Source organism: Panulirus ornatus, chromosome 48 (genome assembly GCF_036320965.1).
Source record: "Panulirus ornatus isolate Po-2019 chromosome 48, ASM3632096v1, whole genome shotgun sequence".
Classification (NCBI taxonomy): domain Eukaryota; kingdom Metazoa; phylum Arthropoda; class Malacostraca; order Decapoda; family Palinuridae; genus Panulirus; species Panulirus ornatus.
The window spans coordinates 29,549,174-29,569,279 of NC_092271.1; the positions used below are offsets into that span (position 1 = coordinate 29,549,174).

At 40.6% G+C, this 20,106-nt stretch overlaps 2 protein-coding genes across 9 annotated transcripts in view; one reads left to right on the plus strand and one right to left on the minus strand.

Annotated features, from left to right (window-relative positions):
- The window catches only part of LOC139763933 (uncharacterized), a 36,041-nt gene extending 27,673 nt beyond the window's left edge, over window positions 1-8,368 (plus strand). For 3 of the 5 annotated variants that reach the window (XM_071690400.1, XM_071690403.1, XM_071690402.1), the window contains exons 7-8: window positions 946-1,019; window positions 5,430-8,368. In XM_071690400.1, coding sequence (XP_071546501.1) covers window positions 946-1,019; window positions 5,430-5,680 — 325 coding nt within the window. In that variant the 3' untranslated portion in view covers window positions 5,681-8,368. The remainder of the gene's footprint in view (window positions 1-945; window positions 1,020-5,429) is intronic. The other 2 variants (XM_071690404.1, XM_071690401.1) reach the window with 1 other exon arrangement.
- Window positions 3,192-20,106, minus strand: part of phr6-4 ((6-4)-photolyase) — a 46,076-nt gene continuing 29,161 nt past the window's right edge. For all 4 annotated transcript variants that reach the window (XM_071690398.1, XM_071690396.1, XM_071690397.1 and 1 more), the window contains exons 11-13: window positions 11,854-12,035; window positions 8,391-8,461; window positions 3,192-5,642 (exon numbers count right to left, since the gene is read on the minus strand). In XM_071690398.1, coding sequence (XP_071546499.1) covers window positions 8,403-8,461; window positions 11,854-12,035 — 241 coding nt within the window. In that variant the 3' untranslated portion in view covers window positions 3,192-5,642; window positions 8,391-8,402. The remainder of the gene's footprint in view (window positions 5,643-8,390; window positions 8,462-11,853; window positions 12,036-20,106) is intronic.

Sequence of the window (20,106 nt, forward strand, 5' to 3'; positions counted from 1 at the left end):
ATTCATAAAATACAGCTATTACATTAGTTATATATATTTTTTTTTATTATGGTTAGAGGTTGTCTCCCGCATTAGCAAGGTAGCGCAAGGAAACAGATGAAAGAATGGCCGAACCCACCCACATACACATGTATATACATAAACTCCCACACATGCACATATACATACCTATACATTTCAACGTATACATACACAGACATATACACATGTACATATTTATACTTGCTGCCTTCATCCATTCCCATTGCCACCCCGCCACACACACTTGAAATGGCACCCCCACTCGCATGCGAGGTAGCGCTAGGAAAGGACAACAAGGCCACATTTGTTCACACTCAGTCTCTAGCTGTCATGTGTAATGTACCAAAATCACAGCTCCCTTTCCACATCCAGGCCCCACAAAACTTTCCATGGTTTACCCCAGATGCTTCACATGCCCTGGTTCAATCCATTGACAGAACACTGACCCTGGTATACCACATCGTTCCAATTCACTCTATTCCTTGCACGCCTTTCACCCTCCCGTATGTTCAGGCCCCAATCCCTCAAAATCTTTTTCACTCCATCCTTCCACCTCCAATTTGGTCTCCCACTTCTCCTCATTCCCTCCACCTCTGACACATATATCCTCTGTCAATCTTTCCTCACTCATTCTTTCCATGTGACCAAACCATTTCAATACAACCTCTTCTGTTCTCTCAACCACATTCTTTTTATTACCACACATCCCTTACCCTTTCATTACTTACTCGATCAAACCACCTCACACCACATACCTTACTAACGTGGGAGACAGCGACAAAGTATAATAAAATAAATATAAAACAAAAATGTGTGTGTATATGAGTGGACGGGCCATTCTTCATGTGCTTCCTATCTGATGCAAGAAATGGTGATCAAGTATAATAAATAAATATATTTACTTAATAATGTTTTTTGTTTCAGGGATATTGAGGGTGACCTAGCCAACCCCATCGACTTATATGATGTTGTTCTGTTCCTTGATGACTCCTTTCCAGGCAAGTGCAATTTAGTAATTATCCTTGGCCACATTACATGAGTGTGTATATTTAAGTTTTTCTCTTTGCATGTGTGTGGTTGGCAGTCACTCAAAAACCAAACAGCATCAAACACTGACAGTAACCACCAGGGATTAAAACATAACAGTTTGGGTTTGCTTTTGCCCTTCTCATGGTCATATGGGGAGGAATTATTCCAGGCCTCTTTATGTACAGTAACACGGTTGGGGGTTAAGCTTCTGTAGATAATCCTCAAGTTTCCCAGTTTTATCTCCTCATATATATATATATATATATATATATATATATATATATATATATATATATATATATCCCTGGGGATAAGGGAGAAAGAATTCCCACGTATTCCCTGCGTGTCGCAGAAGGCGACTAAAAGGGAAGGGAGCGGGTGGCTGGAAATCCTCCCCTCTCGTTTTTTTTTTTAATTTTCCAAAAGAAAGGACAGAGAAGGGGGCCATTTGAGGATATTCCCTCAAAGGTCCAGTCCTTTGTTCTTAACGCAACCTTGCTAATGCGGGAAATGGCGAATAGTATGAAAGAAGATATATATATATATATATATTCTTTTTATTTCTCTATTATACTTAGTCACTGTCTCCCACATTGGCGTGGTAGTGCAAGGAAACAGAAAAAAGAATGGCCCAACCCACCCACATACACATGCATACATATATATATGAAAGCCCACACACGCACATATACATACCTATACATTTCATCGTACACATACATATACATATATAAGGTGTACATATTCATACTTGCTGTCTTCATCCATTCCTGTCGCTACCCCACGAAACAGCACCCCCCTCCCCTGCGCATGCACGAGGTAGCACTAGGAAAAGACAACAAAGACCACATTTGTTCACACTCATTCTCTAGCTGTCATGTGTAATGCCCTGAAACCACATCTCCCTTTCCACATCCAGGCCCCACAAAACTTTCCATGGTTTACCCAAGATGCTTCACATGACCTGGTTCAATCCATTGACAGCACATCGACCCCGGTATACCACTTCGTTCCAATTCACTCTATTCTTTGCACACCTTTCACCCTCCTGCATGTTCAGGCCCCGATTCTGAGAATGAGTGAGGAAGATTGACAAAGAGGATATATGTGTCAGAGGTAGAGGGAATGAGGAAAAGTGGGAGACCAAATTGGAGGTGGAAGGATGGAGTGAAAAAGATTTTGAGAAATCAGGGCCTGAACTTACAGGAGGGTGAAAGGCGTGCAAGGAATAGAGTGAATCGGAACGATGTGGTATACCGGGGTCAGTGTGCTGTCAATGGATTGAACCAGGGCATGTGAAGCATCTGGGATAAACCATGGAAAGTTTTGTGGGGCCTGGATGTGGAAAAGGAGCTATGGCTTCAGTGCATTACACATGACAGCTAGAGACTTGAGTATGAACGAATGTAACCTTTGTTGTATTTTCCCAGCACTACCTTGCATGCATGCGGGGAAGGGAAGGGGGGGGTGCCATTTCATGTGTGGTGGGATAGCGGTGGGAATGGATGAAGGCAGACAGTATGAATTATGTACATGTGTATACCGGAGGGTGAAAGGCGTGCAAGGAATAGAGTGAATTGGAACAATGTGGTATACCGGGGTCAATGTGCTGTCAATGGATTGAACCAGAGCATGTGAAGCATCTGGGATAAACCATGGAAAGTTTTGTGGGGCCTGGATGTGGAAAGGGAGCTATGGTTTCGGTACGTTATTACATGACAGCTAGAGACTGAGTGTGAACGAATGTGGCCTTTGTTGTCTTTTCCTAGCGCTACCTTGCACACATGAGGGGGGAGGGGGTTGTTATTTCATGTGTGGTGAGGTGGCGATGGGAATGAATAAAGGCAGACAGTATGAATTATGTGCATGTGTATATATGTATATGTCTGTGTGTGTGTGTGTGTGTGTATGTATATATGTATATGTTGAGATGTATAGGTATGCATATTTGCGTGTGTGGACATCTATGCATGTACATGTGTATGTGGGTGGGTGGGGCTATTCTTTCGTCTGTTTCCTTGTGCTACCTCGCTAACGTGGGAGACAGCGACAGAGCAAAATAATAATAATAATAAAATATTGCTAATTTTGGTATTTAATAATAATAAAATATTGCTAATTTTGGTATTGAAAGTAGGGTGATTCATTAAAACTTTTTTATTTTTTGGTCAGCAAAACCTTTTTAAATATTCTAATTACCAAAGACCCAGTAACTACTTGCAGTGTATCTATTGAGTTCTTCATATTACAGGTTTCTTAACTTAATATCATGGATATTAGTTAAGAAATTATCATTGTTAAAAGAACTGACTATCCATGTAAAAATTTATACTTATGTTTAACAACATGAATGATTCTTTTGAGCCAACACCTTCTCCTGCCCTCCATCATGTAGTTCTAACACTTCTGTCTTATGTTAGTCAGTGAGGTAAGTAGGTGAACACACAACTGAAAATGCCAGTTGTATCAAATGCATGCAAAAATATATTATAATGTGTCCTGATGATCTTATTTACTAATAAATCTACCTTCTACATGAGTTAGTTTACTGTTCTTTTGCCTGTCAAAATTCTTTATGTTTACACAATAATTCTTACAATATATTTTTTTTTTTTTTATTATACTTTGTCGCTGTCTCCCGCGTTTGCGAGGTAGCGCAATAATTCTTACAATATAATTGTGATATATTTCATAGTTTCTCTTGCCAGAAGAAAAATATGTCTTGAGGTAGGTAATTAGTCTTTATACATAGGTTTCTAAAAGAAAAATGGATTCACACAGTCATTTCTGCTAAAAGTTGCACTTTCAGGAATGCAGTCCTGATGGTATCTGAGGTCTACCTTGATTATGGGTAAAGCAGTTGCACCGGGTATACAAATTTATGCAGGTGGAGTGGTTAAAGGTTTCCTTTGCCCTTGATAAATTTGCTGTTTTGATGGCCCATGATCAAATTTTGTGACCAAATTTGGAAGTTCATGATGCATTCCCTCAATGGTTAATATATTAGCATCTGCATGTCTGCTGAAATGCTATAAGTTATGTGCTAAATGTACATAATATACCATAAAATAAGAAATCAGTGTCTGATTTAGTACAAGAACTAGATCATGGACAGCAGGTGAGAGGTCTAGCTCACAAGGATCTCTGTGGTTTCCTCTGATTACTTCACATGACCTTGGCTCAGCCCACTGACAGCATATATCATCCCTTGTATTCCATACTGCTCCAGTTTGCTTTATCCCATGAATGCCTCAAACTCTCCAGCTTCTTCAGACCCCAATCACCCAAAGCATCTTTCATTCCATCCTTCTTTTTCATCCTTGGTCTCTCCTTCCTTGTTCCCTCCACTTCTGGCATCCGTAACTTCTTAGTTGACCTGACCTCTAACCACTTAACCTTTACGTGTGTCTAACAACCCTCTTATCACTACCATACCCATCACTTGCCCTATCAGTTCTTACTCAGTCAAACTCTCACACCAAATATTGTTCTCAAGCATTTAATTTCCAACACATCCATACTCTCATGTTTTTTATCTAGCACCCACTATCCTCAAGAATTTAGTTTCCAACAAATTCAACCTCTTTCCTATTTTTTTTCATCTTTAGCCCACACCTCGTATTCATACATGTAAATTCCTTTCAAGCAATCGGCCATTTGTTTTTTCTTCTCTTCCATGGCATTTTTAATCTCATCCGTCCACTATGCATTTCCTCTTTTATTCTTAAATCTCACAACCTTAAACTGTCTTTTTCTAAATATTCGAAACATCTCATTTACACATGAATGCATCCCAACATTTACTGCACTTCCATGTAAAATTTCAGTCCCCTTCCTTCATAATTCTTCATTCTTTCTGATTCATCTTGCTTGCAATCGCTTTTACCTCTCCAGTCTTCTTTAAGACATATCTCCACATCTCCCTGATCCTTGCCTCCGCAAGAACTGCAAACTGGTCAGAATCTCCAAAGAACTGTCTCGACTCCAGTATTCAGCACAACCTTTCTTAACCTTTCATCCACAGCCACATTTTCAGTCAGACCCTTTTGTTCTTCTCTTACATCATTTCTCAAACACAACCTTTCTTAACCTTCCATCCACAGCCACATTTTCAGTCAGACCCTTTTGTTCTTCTCTTACATCATTTCTCAAAAACGTATACCTTAGGATCAACTTGAGCTGAGTACTGGTGTTTGCAAGGAATAAACTCCTATAAGCAGAGACATCCACATGATAACTTCCATTCTCATTTAACTCAAGCACTCCCCATTTACCAACTTTCTGATCAATTTCATCTCATCCCACCTTTCCTTTGTGACCCTATATATAAAACATTACATGTTGTGAGTCATCATATGTACATCAAATTCTCCTCTCAGAATCTGTGTATTCGGCTTCAGGCGGCTGGGGATTCTGGATCGGTGCAAGTCTTGATGATGATGGAACATGGCACTGGGTATCTGGTGTGCCAATGGAAACACAAGTGGACTTCTGGGGTCGTGGGGAACCAGGCGAAGCTCTGGATAATGATGAGCGTTGTCTTTTCCTCCATGGCTGGTGGAGGTTCCGTGCTGGTGCAGATCCATGCACAACTGAGAAATACTTCATATGTGAGAAGAAAATTAACTGAACTTTTAATGTTTTGATATCACATGAGCCACACCTCTGGCTATCCTGCATGTTAAAAGCTGATATTCTACAAACTCTTAGTTCTTCATTTATGAATCTGATGTAAAATGAAAGTTATAAATGTAAATTTACATCTATAAAACAAAATACATCAAACAAAAACACCCTCAAAATATCTAGGTTATGTCTACAAAATCAAAGCCATCACACGAGCACAATATCTTAAAGTACTGGTAACTATGTATCAGATATTTCAGGTACCAGAAAGCCATGATTTAAGTTCAGGTGTAATTACAAAAGTAATACGAATAAGCTTTTCATTTAAGGTATCAGAATACCAAATACCATAACTTAGTTCAAGTGTATTTACATAAGTAATTTAAATAAGCTTTTTGTGCATGAAGTACACAAAATAAAAAATGAATTATTTATCTTATTAGTAAGTACACACATCTCCAATCCTTGACAATGCTTAATTATCTAAACATCTGTTTCAACAACGCTACGTCATTAAAGGTTTGTTCTGTTTATTTTACCATCCAAAAGGATGGTAAATTATTTCAATATTATTCCTTCCACTATTGCTTTCACTAACCTCTAAAATCCCTTTGAAAATATTTCAGGAGTTTGTACATGTATTAATTCTGAATCTTTACTTTTATATTACTGTGACTGATATGTCACCAGCAGGATATGCCCCTAATCAAGGCCATCCAGGGAGAAAAGAGAGAGTAAGACGAAAAGAATTAAGAAATTAATCATGGCACTGCATGAGCTTGTAGACATGATTCTTAAAGGTAGAAAAGGTTAGAGGAAGAGGGAAAGACGAAATGTTTTGCTTTTTAAGGTCTACCTTCACCTTTAACCCCTATCCCATTCACATTTTTCGGTATTCAAGTTTGCAGAATTGAGGTCCCCAACCTCAAAGACTTGCAAGAAGTCAGGGGCAAAATCATATGGGGTAGGGGCTGGGATACTATTTCAACAAAATTACAGCTCCCCTAAAAGATGCTGGTATGCACTCGATAAATTCAAGTAAATGAGAAAGGAATTACAAGCAGAGAGAGATACACTGTTACAATTTAAGATTCAACCACAGTACAAGCTCGTGAAATACTTCAAGGAGAATTTAAAGTTTTGAAATCTTAACAAAAGGAGTAATATTAGTGGAAAATACCATCTTGAAACATATATGTAAAAAAGGACATAATTATGATGGGTAAGATTATTCACAACTCATATACTGTACCCTTCTAATTCTAGAACATACAACTAGTGTGAGTGAAATATTGTTATGATAATGATTCTGAATTATTCGTATTCTTGCTTTATCTCCTGCTATTGTGGGAGGAGCTCTTAAAAAAAACCACCATCATCATGTTCAATGAATACACTTGAAAAAGAGAAAAAGTTATTGCAACACACCACACCACTTCTTAGTCATGAATGCACATATTGCTTCATGTCACTTATCATTTAAGCATCAGCATATAACAACATATCTCCTATCACTAAAAAAATCAGTATAAGACATGAAGTTATTTGGCTGTCATTCATGTCAGTACACAAAATTATGCTACATGATATACTCTGACTCAAACACCACACCTCCCAACTTGACTCTCATTCATTTCTCAACACATCTCACCATGAGTTAATTCACTACAAAATGCTTTGTAACCATCATGCCTAAATTAGACCACACCACTTCATTTTCATTCCGAAGACAGTACATCACACTACACCATATGATTATCAAATGAAACTGACAGGCCAAGAAGGAAGAACACATATCAAGGAAGCTCTATACTACACATTATGAATAAATGAAATATCTAATAAATACAATATCTAATGGAAAGAAATGTCATCAAAAATATTCAAAAACACTGAAAAAGATAAGAAATAATCTTCAATACAACCTGCATATTAAGGACAGAAAGAGTTCCACTAACAGCAATGTGCAATAATTCTAGTAATGCATGATACTCTGAACCCTAGCACTGAACAAAATATTTTAGTAACTAAAATGTCCACATTTTTAACATTAATTGTGAATAACAATGAAAACTGGTATATCTGAGGCCATTTAGTAGATGCTTTCACATCACTATGGCACACCTCAAGCTTGTTCAATGATGCTATGCAGCAGTATGCCTAAAGAACATCACAATAGGGGGAGAACTGACAAGTATTGCTTGATGTTAATTCCACAAAAAGATTTCCTAAAATAGAAGCTTGTAGCATTAAGTTTTCTGAACTGCTTTTTATATCATGATCACTACTTCAGGTGTGTTTCATTAAAACTGAGCAAGCAGGAATCAACTTTGATAGTAAAAAAAAAAAGTTCTTTTTAAAGAGAATGGTGCAAGAACATTAAAACTCTGCAAGCTTTATTTAAGGAAAAATAATCAGTAACATGAAACAGCAAACTGCATGCCTCAAACTTGTGGGCTATTCAGCAATTCAATGACTAAAAACCATCGTAATCATTAACTTGCTGTTGATACTTTTGAATTTCAAATTATTACACCAAGAATTTCACACACCACCAAAGAATAACTAAGATGGAAATCTTCTGGTTCAGCTTTACTTTATGTTAAGTACAGTATAATCTTTGTGAGGTTTTGTTTTTATTTCTCATTGTATCTTCTATTTTAAAGTCACAGTAATAAATATATGTGAGGAATATGTTTAATTTCAACACTTACAGATGTATGCATCTATTTCTTTGTCCTCTTTTTAGCAGATTCTTTGCTTGAAGGTGAAGTCTTGTTTTTACCTATAGAAAAAAAAATGTCCATTAAGCTCCTGCTTTGAAACGCAGATGAAGCAGTTCCATATCAGATAGATGGACAATATATTTATGATAGTAATGGTACTGTAATATGCTGACAGAAAACCTACATTGATACTGATCAGTGCTTTCCCTCACATACTGTAGGTAATGGGACTTATGACCCATGTGTACTCATTTCATTTCCAAAACATCCACCCTCCTCCATGCAACCCTATCTATGGCCCATGCCTCGAAACCATATAAAATTGTTGGAACAACTATTCCTTCACACATAACCATTTTTGCTCTCTGAGATAATGTTATTGCCTTCCACGCATTCTTCAATGCTCCCAGAACCTTCGCCCCCTCCCCCACCTGTGACTCACTTCCACTTCCATGGTTTCATCTGCTGCTAAGTCCACTCAGATATCTAAAACACTTCACTTCCTCTAGTTTTTCTCCATTCAAACTTACCTCCTAATTAACTTGCCCCTCAACCCTACTGAACCTAAAACCCTAGCTCTTATTCAAATTTACTCTCAACTTTCTCCTTTCACACACTTTTCCAAACTCAGTCACCAACTTCTGTAGTTTCTCACTCGAATCAGCCACCAGAGCTGTATCATTGGCAAACAATGACTGACTCACTTTCCAGGCCCTCTCATCCACAACAGACTGCATACTCACCCCTCTCTCCAAAACTCTTGCATTTACCTCCCTAACCACCCCATCCATAAACAAACTGAACAACCATGGGGACATCACACGCCCTGCTGCAATCCGACATTCACTGGGAACCAATCACTCTCCTCTCTTCCTACTCATACACATGCCTTACATTCTTGGTGAAAACTTTTCACTGCTTATAGCAACTTACCTCCCACAACATACACTCTTAAAACCTTCCACAAAACATCTCTATCAACCCTATCATATGCCTTCTCCAGATCCATAAATGCTACATACAAATCCATTTGTTTCTTCTAAGTACTTCTCACATACATTCTTCAAAGCAAGCACCTGATCTACACATCCTCTACCACTTCTGATACCACACTGATGCTATGTACATGCCTTTACCCTCTCAATCAATACCCCCCATATAATTTCCCAAGAATACTCAACAAACTTATGCCTCTGTAGTTTGAACACTCACCTTTATCCCCTTTGCCTCTGTACAATGGCATTATGCATGCATTCTGCCAATCCTCAGGCACTTTACCATGATTCATACATACACTGAATATCCTTACCAACCAATCAACAACACAGTCACCTCCCTTTTATAATAAATTCCACTGCAATACCATTAAAACCTGCTGCCTTGCCAGCTTCCATCTTCCGCAAAGCTTTCACTTCCTCTTCTCTATTCACCAAACCATTCTCCCTGACCCTCTCACTTCGCATACCACCCCGACTAATACACCCTACATCTGGTACTCTATCAACAAACACATTCAACAAACCTTCAAAATACTCACTCCATCTCCTTCTCACTTCATAACTACTTGTTATCTCCCCACTTGCCCCCTACACCAATGTTCCCATTTGTTCTCTTGTCTTACACATGTTATTTAACTCCTTCCAAAACATCTTTTTATTCTCCCTAAAATTTAATACTCCCTCACCTCAATTCCCATTTGTCCTTTCACATCTTGCATCTTTCTCTTGACCTCTTCCTGCATTCTTTTATATATCTCCCAGTCATTTGCACTACTTCCCTGCAAGTAATGTCCAAATGCCTCTCTCTTCTCTTTCACCAAGAACTTTACTTCTTCATTCCACCACTCTACTGTTTTTAATCTGCCCACCTCCCACCTTTCTCATGCCATAGGCATCTTTTGCACAAGCCATCACTGCTTCCCTAAATACATCCCTTTCCTCACCCACTAACCTCACGTCATTTCCTCTCACATTTTGCCATTCTACAATCAATCTCTCCTGGTACTTCCTCACACAAGTCTCCTTTTGAAGCTCACTTACTCTCACGACTCTCTTCTCCCCAATACTCTCTTTCTCTTCTCTTCTGGAAACCTCTACAAATCTTCACCTTCGGCTCCACAAGATAATGATCAGACATCCCTCCAGCTGCCCCTCTCAGGACATTAACATCCAAAAGTTTCTCTTTTACATGCCTATCAATCAACACGTAATCCATAACACCCTCTGACCATCTCTTGTACTCATATATGTATAATGATGTATATCTCTCTTTTTAAACCAGGTATTCCAAATAACCAGTCCTTTTTCAGCACACAAACCTACAAGCTCTTCACCATTTACATTTACAAAACTCAACACCCCATGTACACCAATTTTACCCTCAACTGCTACATTACTCACCTTCACATTTAAATCACCCATCACTATAACCTGGTCTCGTGCATCAAAGCCGTTAACACACTCACTCAGCTGCTCCCAAAACAATTGTCTCTCATGATCTTTCACCTCATGACCAGGGTGCATAGGTACCAATAATCATCCCTCTCTCTTCTTACACTCTATCACATACTCCCACAACTGCTTCAGTAGTGCTACTCCTTCCTTAGCTCTTGTCCTCTCACCAACCCCTGACTTTACTCCTAAGACTTTCCCAAACCACTCTTCCCCTTTACCTGTGAGCTTCATTTCACTCAAAGCCAAAACATCCAAGTTTCTTTCCTCAAACACACTACCTATCCCTCCTTTCTTCTCATCTTGGTTACATCCACACACATTCAGACACCCCAATATATATGCACAAAGAACTGAATACGACAGCATATCTAGAGTTATTACTATTCTTTCTTATGTTCTTAAATTTTTGCAAATTATTCTACCATTGGGTTGGTGCTCAAACACCAGTTGTCCAAAATTTTACATTTTATTTCAATCAAGCTTTTGCTCTCACAAAGGCATCATCAGGAATCTACAAAAAAGAGAGAAAACTGTGCCAGAAGCTCTTAGATGCAGTTTTTTCCTCTTATTTGTAGATTCCTGATGAAGCCTCTGTACACACAAAAGTTTGATTAAAATATAATGGATAATTTTGGACAACTATTGTTTAAGCACCCACCTTGTGCTAGCCAAAAACAAAGTCTAGAATTTCTTAAGCAATTCATTCTTGGAATAAAAAAATACAATACCTAAGTTTCCAGTGTATTGAAATCTTACATAAATGGTTACTCTAAAATTTCAAAAAGTAAATCAAACAAATATTATCATGGTGATGACAACTTAGATGTATTCTGCCCATCAAGATCCCTGGTTTCAGTCAATTAGGGTTAATTTTCAACTGGCTTAAAGAAGAGCAGTTTTCTTACTTCAATATGTTACTTTATAAATTTCCTGAGATTCCTGCCAGAAACAGTTTAGCAATCCTAAAATGCAAAACCCAAACAGTGGTGGTTCCTTACCTGCTGCAAAAGCCTTACTCATTCGCTGTAAGTTATGCTTTCTGGCAATGTCATGATCAACAATAGGTCTTGGGTAATCCTGACCTATAATGCAACCTGCAGCTTTCTGGACAGAAAGTGGTGCCTTCCAAGGTTCATAAATGTAACTTTCTGGATACTTGCAGAGTTGGGGCAAGTACTTCCTAAGGAGTAATACACTGTTACTTTACTGAACTAGAAGTCTTTTCCTTGTATTATCAAAAATTTAGTGATTTTTCTTATGAAAGGGATACAGTGATTAATGTATAATCTGATAACAAACTCACTAAATTAAAGGAAAACCTCTGTCACCCGTAAATTCAAGGCAGCAAAATGATCAAAACCACCTTTTTTTTCCAAATATATGGAATTCATTAAAAAGGGGGGTGACTGTGTTGTTGACTGGTTCGTAAGGATATTCAAATCATGTATGGTTCATGGTGAAGTGCCTGAGGATTGGCAGAATGCATGCATAGTGCCATTGTATAAACACAAAGGGGATAAAGGTGAGTGTTCAAATTACAGATGTACAAGTTTGTTGAGTATTCCTGGGAAATTATATGGAAGGGTATTGACTGAGAGGGTAAAGGCATGTACAGAGCATCAGACTGGGGAAGAGCAGTGTGGCTTCAGAAGTGGCAGAGGATGTGTGGATCAGGTCTTTGCTTTGAAGAATGTTTGTGAGAAATACTTAGAAAAACATATGGATTTGTATGTAGCATTCATGGATCTTGAGAAGGCATATGATAGAGCTGATAGAGATGCTTTGTGGAAGGTATTAAGAGTATATGGTGTGGGAGGTAAGTTGCTAGAAGCAGTGAAAAGTTTTTATCAAGGATGTAAAGCATATGTGCGAGTTGGAAGAGAGGAAAGTGACTGGTTCCCAGTGAATGTCCGTTTGTGGCAGGGGTGCGTGATGTCTCCATGGTTGTTTAATTTGTTAATGAATGGGGTGTTAGGGAGGTGAATGCAAGAGTCTTCGAGAGAGGGGCAAGTATGCAGTCTGTTGTGGATGAGGGCTTGGGAAGTGAGTCACTTGTTCGCTGAAAATACAGTGCTGGTGGCTGATTTGGGTGAGAAACTGCAGAAGAAGGTGACTGAGTTTGGTAAAGTGTGTGAAAGAAGAAAGCTGAGAGTAAATGTGAATAAGAGCAAGGTTATTAGGTTCAATAAGGTTGGAGACAAGTTAATTGGGATGTAAGTTTGAATGGAGAAAAATTGGAGGAAGTGAAGTATTTTAGATATCTGGAAGTGGATTTAGCATCGGATGGAACCATGGAAGTGGAAGTGAGTCACAGGCTGGGGGAGGGGGCAAAGGTTCTGGGAGTGATGAAGAATGCGTGGAAGGCGAGAACGTTATCTCGGAGCAAAAATGGGTACGTTTGAATGAATAGTGGTTCCAATAATGTTATATGGTTGCAAGGCATGGGCTATAGACAGGATTGTGTGGAGGAGGGTGGATGTGTTGAAAATGAAATGTTTGAAAACAATATGTGGTGCGAGGTGGTTTGATCGAGTAAGTAATGAAAGAGTAAGAGAGATGTGTGGTAATAAAAAGAGTGTGGTTGAGAGAGCAGAAGAGGATGTATTGAAATGGTTTGGTCACTTGGAGAGAATGAGAGAGGAAAGATTGACAAAGATATATGTGTCAGAGGTGGAGGGAACGAGGAGAAGTGGGAGACCAATTTGGAGGTGGAAGGATGGAGTGAAAAAGATTTTGAGCAATCGGGGCCTGAACATACAGGCAGGTGAAAGGCGCGCAAGGAATAGAGGGGGGATGCTATTTCATGTGTGCTGGGGTGGCGACAGGAATGGATGAAGGCAGCAAGTATGAATATGTACATGAATATATAAGTATGTCTGTGTATGTACATGTATGTATATGCTGATATGTATATGTGTATTCCCTGCATGTCGTAAGAGGTGACTAAAAGGGGAGGGAGCGGGGAGCTGGAAATCCTCCCCTCCCATTTATAATTTTCCAAAAGGAACAGAGAGGTGGGCCAAGTGAGGATATACCCTCTAAGGCTCACTCCTCTGTTCTTAATGCTGCCTCGCTAATGCGGGATAAGGCGAATATGTATGAAAAAAATGTATACATACATATATATATCTTTTTTTTTTTATATATATTTGCCATTTTCTAATTAGTGAGGTAGTGTTAAGAACAGATGACCAAGCCTAAGAGGGAAAATCCTCACTTGGCTCCCTTCTCCATTCCTTCTTTTGGAAAAGTACAAACTGGAGGGGAGGATTTCCAGTGGGGGGGCTGGAAATCCTCCTTTTAGTTGCCTTTTACGACACGCAGGGGATATGTGGGAAACAGCAATTAAGTATAATGAGGGAAAAAAAATAGTCCTTGCGCTACCTTGCAAACGCGGGAGACAGCGACAAAGTATAAAAAAAAAAAAAAAAAAAAAAAAAAAAAAAAAAAAAATATTATTTGGTTCTCAGTGAATGTAGGTTTGCGGCAGGGGTGTGTGATGTCTCCATGGTTGTTTAATTTGTTTATGGATGGGGTTGTTAGGGAGGTAAATGCAAGAGTTTTGGAAAGAGGGGCAAGTATGAAGTCTGTTGGGGATGAGAGAGCTTGGGAAGTGAGTCAGTTGTTGTTCGCTGATGATACAGCGCTGGTGGCGGATTCATGTGAGAAACTGCAGAAGCTGGTGATGGAGTTTGGTAAAGTGTGTGGAAGAAGAAAGTTAAGAGTAAATGTGAATAAGAGCAAGGTTATTAGGTACAGTAGGGTTGAGGGTCAAGTCAATTGGGAGGTGAGTTTGAATGGAGAAAAACTGGAGGAAGTGAAGTGTTTTAGATATCTGGGAGTGGATCTGGCAGCGGATGGAACCATGGAAGCGGAAGTGGATCATAGGGTGGGGGAGGGGGCGAAAATTTTGGGAGCCTTGAAAAATGTGTGGAAGTCGAGAACATTATCCCGGAAAGCAAAAATGGGTATGTTTGAAGGAATAGTGGTTCCAACAATGTTGTATGGTTGCGAGGCGTGGGCTATGGATAGAGTTGTGCGCAGGAGGATGGATGTGCTGGAAATGAGATGCTTGAGGACAATGTGTGGTGTGAGGTGGTTTGATCGAGTAAGTAACGTAAGGGTAAGAGAGATGTGTGGAAATAAAAAGAGCGTGGTTGAGAGAGCAGAAGAGGGTGTTTTGAAATGGTTTGGGCACATGGAGAGAATGAGTGAGGAAAGATTGACCAAGAGGATATATGTGTCGGAGGTGGAGGGAACGAGGAGAAGAGGGAGACCAAATTGGAGGTGGAAAGATGGAGTGAAAAGGATTTTGTGTGATCGGGGCCTGAACATGCAGGAGGGTGAAAGGAGGGCAAGAAATAGAGCGAATTGGAGTGATGTGGTATACAGGGGTTGACGTGCTGTCAGTGGATTGAACCAAGGCATGTGAAGCGTCCGGGGTAAACCAAGGAAAGCTGTGTAGGTATGTATATTTGCGTGTGTGGACGTGTGTATGTACATGTGTATGGGGGGGGGGGGTTGGGCCATTTCTTTCGTCTGTTTCCTTGCGCTACCTCGCAAACGCGGGAGACAGCGACAAAGTATATAAAAAAAAAAAAAAATATTTTTATTTTTATTATACTTTGTCGCTGTCTCCCGCGTTTGCGAGGTAGCGCAATGAAACAGACGAAAGAAATGGCCCAACCCACCCCCATACACATGTATATACATACGTCCACACACGCAAATATACATACCTACACAGCTTTCCATGGTTTACCCCAGACGCTTCACATGCCCTGATTCAATCCACTGACAGCACGTCAACCCCGGTATACCACATCGCTCCAATTCACTCTATTCCTTGCCCTCCTTTCACCCTCCTGCATGTTCAGGCCCCGATCACACAAAATCTTTTTCACTCCATCTTTCCACCTCCAATTTGGTCTCCCTCTTCTCCTCGTTTCCTCCACCTGCGACCATATATCCTCTTGGTCAATCTTTCCTCACTCATTCTCTCCATGTGACCAAACCATTTCAAAACACCCTCTTCTGCTCTCTCAACCACGCTCTTTTTATTTCCACACATCTCTCTTACCCTTACATTACATACTCGATCAAACCACCTCACACCACACATTGTCCTCAAACATCTCATTTCCAGCACATCCACCCTCCTGCGCACAGCTCTATCCATAGCCCACGCCTCATAACCATAAAACATTGTTGGAACCACTATTCCTTCAAACATACCCATTTTTGCTTTCCGAGATAATGTTCTCGACTTCCACACATTCTTCAAGGCTCCAAGAATTTTCGCCCCCTCCCCCACCCTATGATTCACTTCCGCTTCCATGGTTCCATCCACTGCCAGATCCACTCCCAGATATCTAAAACACTTTACTTCCTCCAGTTTTTCTCCATTCAAACTTACCTCCCAATTGACTTGATCCTCAACCCTACTGTACCTAATAACCTTGCTCTTATTCACATTTACTCTTAACTTTCTTCTTTCACACACTTTACCAAACTCAGTCACCAGCTTCTGCAGTTTCTCACATGAATCAGCCACCAGCGCTGTATCATCAGCGAACAACAACTGACTCACTTCACATGGGGTGTTCAGTGTTGTAAATGGAAATGGTGAAGAGCTTGTAGATTTATGTGCTGAAAAAGGACTGGTGATTGGGAATACCTGGTTTGAAAAGTGAGATATACATAAGTATACGTATGTAAGTAGGAGAGATGGCCAGAGAGTGTTATTGGATTACGTGGCTGATTCATGTGAGAAACTGCAGAAGCTGGTGACTGAGTTTGGTAAAGTGTGTGAAAGAAGAAAGTTAAGAGTAAATGTGAATAAGAGCAAGGTTATTAGGTACAGTAGGGTTGAGGATCAAGTCAATTGGGAGGTAAGTTTGAATGGAGAAAAACTGGAGGAAGTAAAGTGTTTTAGATATCTGGGAGTGGATCTGGCAGTGGATGGAACCATGGAAGCGGAAGTGAATCATAGGGTGGGGGAGGGGGCGAAAATTCTTGGAGCCTTGAAGAATGTGTGGAAGTCGAGAACATTATCTCGGAAAGCAAAAATGGGTATGTTTGAAGGAATAGTGGTTCCAACAATGTTTTATGGTTATGAGGCGTGGGCTATGGATAGAGCTGTGCGCAGGAGGGTGGATGTGCTGGAAATGAGATGTTTGAGGACAATGTGTGGTGTGAGGTGGTTTGATCGAGTATGTAATGTAAGGGTAAGAGAGATGTGTGGAAATAAAAAGAGCGTGGTTGAGAGAGCAGAAAAGGGTGTTTTGAAATGGTTTGGGCACATGGAGAGAATGAGTGAGGAAAGATTGACCAAGAGGATATATGTGTCCGAGGAGAAGGGAACAAGGAGAAGTGGGAGACCAAATTGGAGGTGGAAAGATGGAGTGAAAAAGATTTTGAGTGATCGGGGCCTGAACATGCAGGAGGGTGAAAGGCGGGCAAGGAATAAAGTGAATTGGATCGATGTGGTATACCGGGGTTGACGTGCTGTCAGTGGATTGAATCAGGGCATGTGAAGCGTCTGGGGTAAACCATGGAAAGTTGTGTGGGGCCTGGATGTGGAAAGGGAGCTGTGGTTTCGGGCATTATTGCATGACAGCTAGAGACTGAGTGTGAACGAATGGGGCCTTTGTTGTCTTTTCCTAGCGCTACCTCGCACACATGAGGGGGGAGGGGGATGGTATTCCATGTGTGGCGAGGTGGCGATGGGAATGAATAAAGGCAGTGTGAATTGTGTGCATGGGTATATATGTATGTGTCTGTGTGTGTATATATATGTGTATATTGAGATGTATAGGTATGTATATTTGCGTGTGTGGACGTGTATGTATATACATGTGTATGGGGGTGGGTTGGGCCATTTCTTTCATCTGTTTCCTTGCGCTACCTCGCAAACGCGGGAGACAGCAACAAAGCAAAATAAATATAATTTTTTTTTTTTTTTTTTTTTTTTTTTTTTTTATACTTTGTCGCTGTCTCCCGCGTTTGCGAGGTAGCGCAAGGAAACAGACGAAAGAAATGGCCCAACCCCCCCCCCCATACACATGTACATACACACGTCCACACACGCAAATATACATACCTACACAGCTTTCCATGGTTTACCCCAGACGCTTCACATGCCTTGATTCAATCCACTGACAGCACGTCAACCCCTGTATACCACATGACTCCAATTCACTCTATTCCTTGCCCTCCTTTCACCCTCCTGCATGTTCAGGCCCCGATCACACAAAATCTTTTTCACTCCATCTTTCCACCTCCAATTTGGTCTCCCTCTTCTCCTCGTTCCCTCCACCTCCGACACATATATCCTCTTGGTCAATCTCTCCTCACTCATTCTCTCCATGTGCCCAAACCATTTCAAAACACCCTCTTCTGCTCTCTCAACCACGCTCTTTTTATTTCCACACATCTCTCTTACCCTTACGTTACTTACTTGATCAAACCACCTCACATTGTCCTCAAACATCTCATTTCCAGCACATCCACCCTCCTGCGCACAACTCTATCCATAGCCCACGCCTCGCAACCATACAACATTGTTGGAACCACTATTCCTTCAAACATACCCATTTTTGCTTTCCGAGATAATGTTCTCAACTTCCACACATTCTTCAAGGCTCCCAGGATTTTCGCCCCCTCCCCCACCCTATGATCCACTTCCGCTTCCATGGTTCCATCCGCTGCCAGATCCACTCCCAGATATCTAAAACACTTTACTTCCTCCAGTTTTTCTCCATTCAAACTTACCTCCCAATTGACTTGACCCTCAACCCTACTGTACCTAATAACCTTGCTCTTATTCACATTTACTCTTAACTTTCTTCTTTCACACACTTTACCAAACTCAGTCACCAGCTTCTGCAGTTTCTCACATGAATCAGCCACCAGCGCTGTATCATCAGCGAACAACAACTGACTCACTTCCCAAGCTCTCTCATCCACAACAGACTTCATATTTGCCCCTCTTTCCAAAACTCTAGCATTCACCTCCCTAACAACCCCATCCATAAACAAATTAAACAACCATGGAGACATCACACACCCCTGCCGCAAACCTACATTCACTGAGAACCAATCACTTTCCTCTCTTCCTACACGTACACATGCCTTACCACCTCGATAAAAACTTTTCACTGCTTCTAACAACTTGCTTCCCAAACCATATATTCTTAATACCTTCCACAGAGCATCTCTATCAACTCTATCATATGCCTTCTCCAGATCCATAAATGCTACATACAAATCCATTTGCTTTCCTAAGTATTTCTCACATACATTCTTCAAAGCAAACACCTGATCCACACATCCTCTAAAGTGGTAAAGTGTGTGGAAGAAGAAAGTTAAGAGTAAATGTGAATAAGAGCAAGGTTATTAGGTACAGTAGGGTTGAGGGTCAAGTCAATTGGGAGGTGAGTTTGAATGGAGAAAAACTGGAGGAAGTGAAGTGTTTTAGATATCTGGGAGTGGATCTGGCAGCGGATGGAACCATGGAAGTGGAAGTGGATCATAGGGTGGGGGAGGGGGCGAAAATTCTGGGGGCCTTGAAGAATGTGTGGAAGTCGAGAACATTATCTCGGAAAGCAAAAATGGGTATGTTTGAAGGAATAGTGGTTCCAACAATGTTGTATGGTTGCGAGGCGTGGGCTATGGATAGAGTTGTGCGCAGGAGGATGGATGTGCTGGAAATGAGATGTTTGAGGACAATGTGTGGTGTGAGGTGGTTTGATCGAGTGAGTAACGTAAGGGTAAGAGAGATGTGTGGAAATAAAAAAAGCGTGGTTGAGAGAGCAGAAGAGGGTGTTTTGAAGTGGTTTGGGCACATGGAGAGGATGAGTGAGGAAAGATTGACCAAGAGGATATATGTGTCGGAGGTGGAGGGAGCAAGGAGAAGAGGGAGACCAAATTGGAGGTGGAAAGATGGAGTGAAAAAGATTTTGTGTGATCGGGGCCTGAACATGCAGGAGGGTGAAAGGAGGGCAAGGAATAGAGTGAATTGGAGCGATGTGGTATACCGGGGTTGACGTGCTGTCAGTGGATTGAATCAAGGCATGTGAAGCGTCTGGGGTAAACCATGAAAAGCTGTCTAGGTATGTATATTTGCGTGTGTGGACGTATGTTTATACATGTGTATGGGGGGGGTTGGGCCATTTCTTTCGTCTGTTTCCTTGCGCTACCTCGCAAACGTGGGAGACAGTGACAAAGCAAAAAAAAGAAAAGAAAAAAAA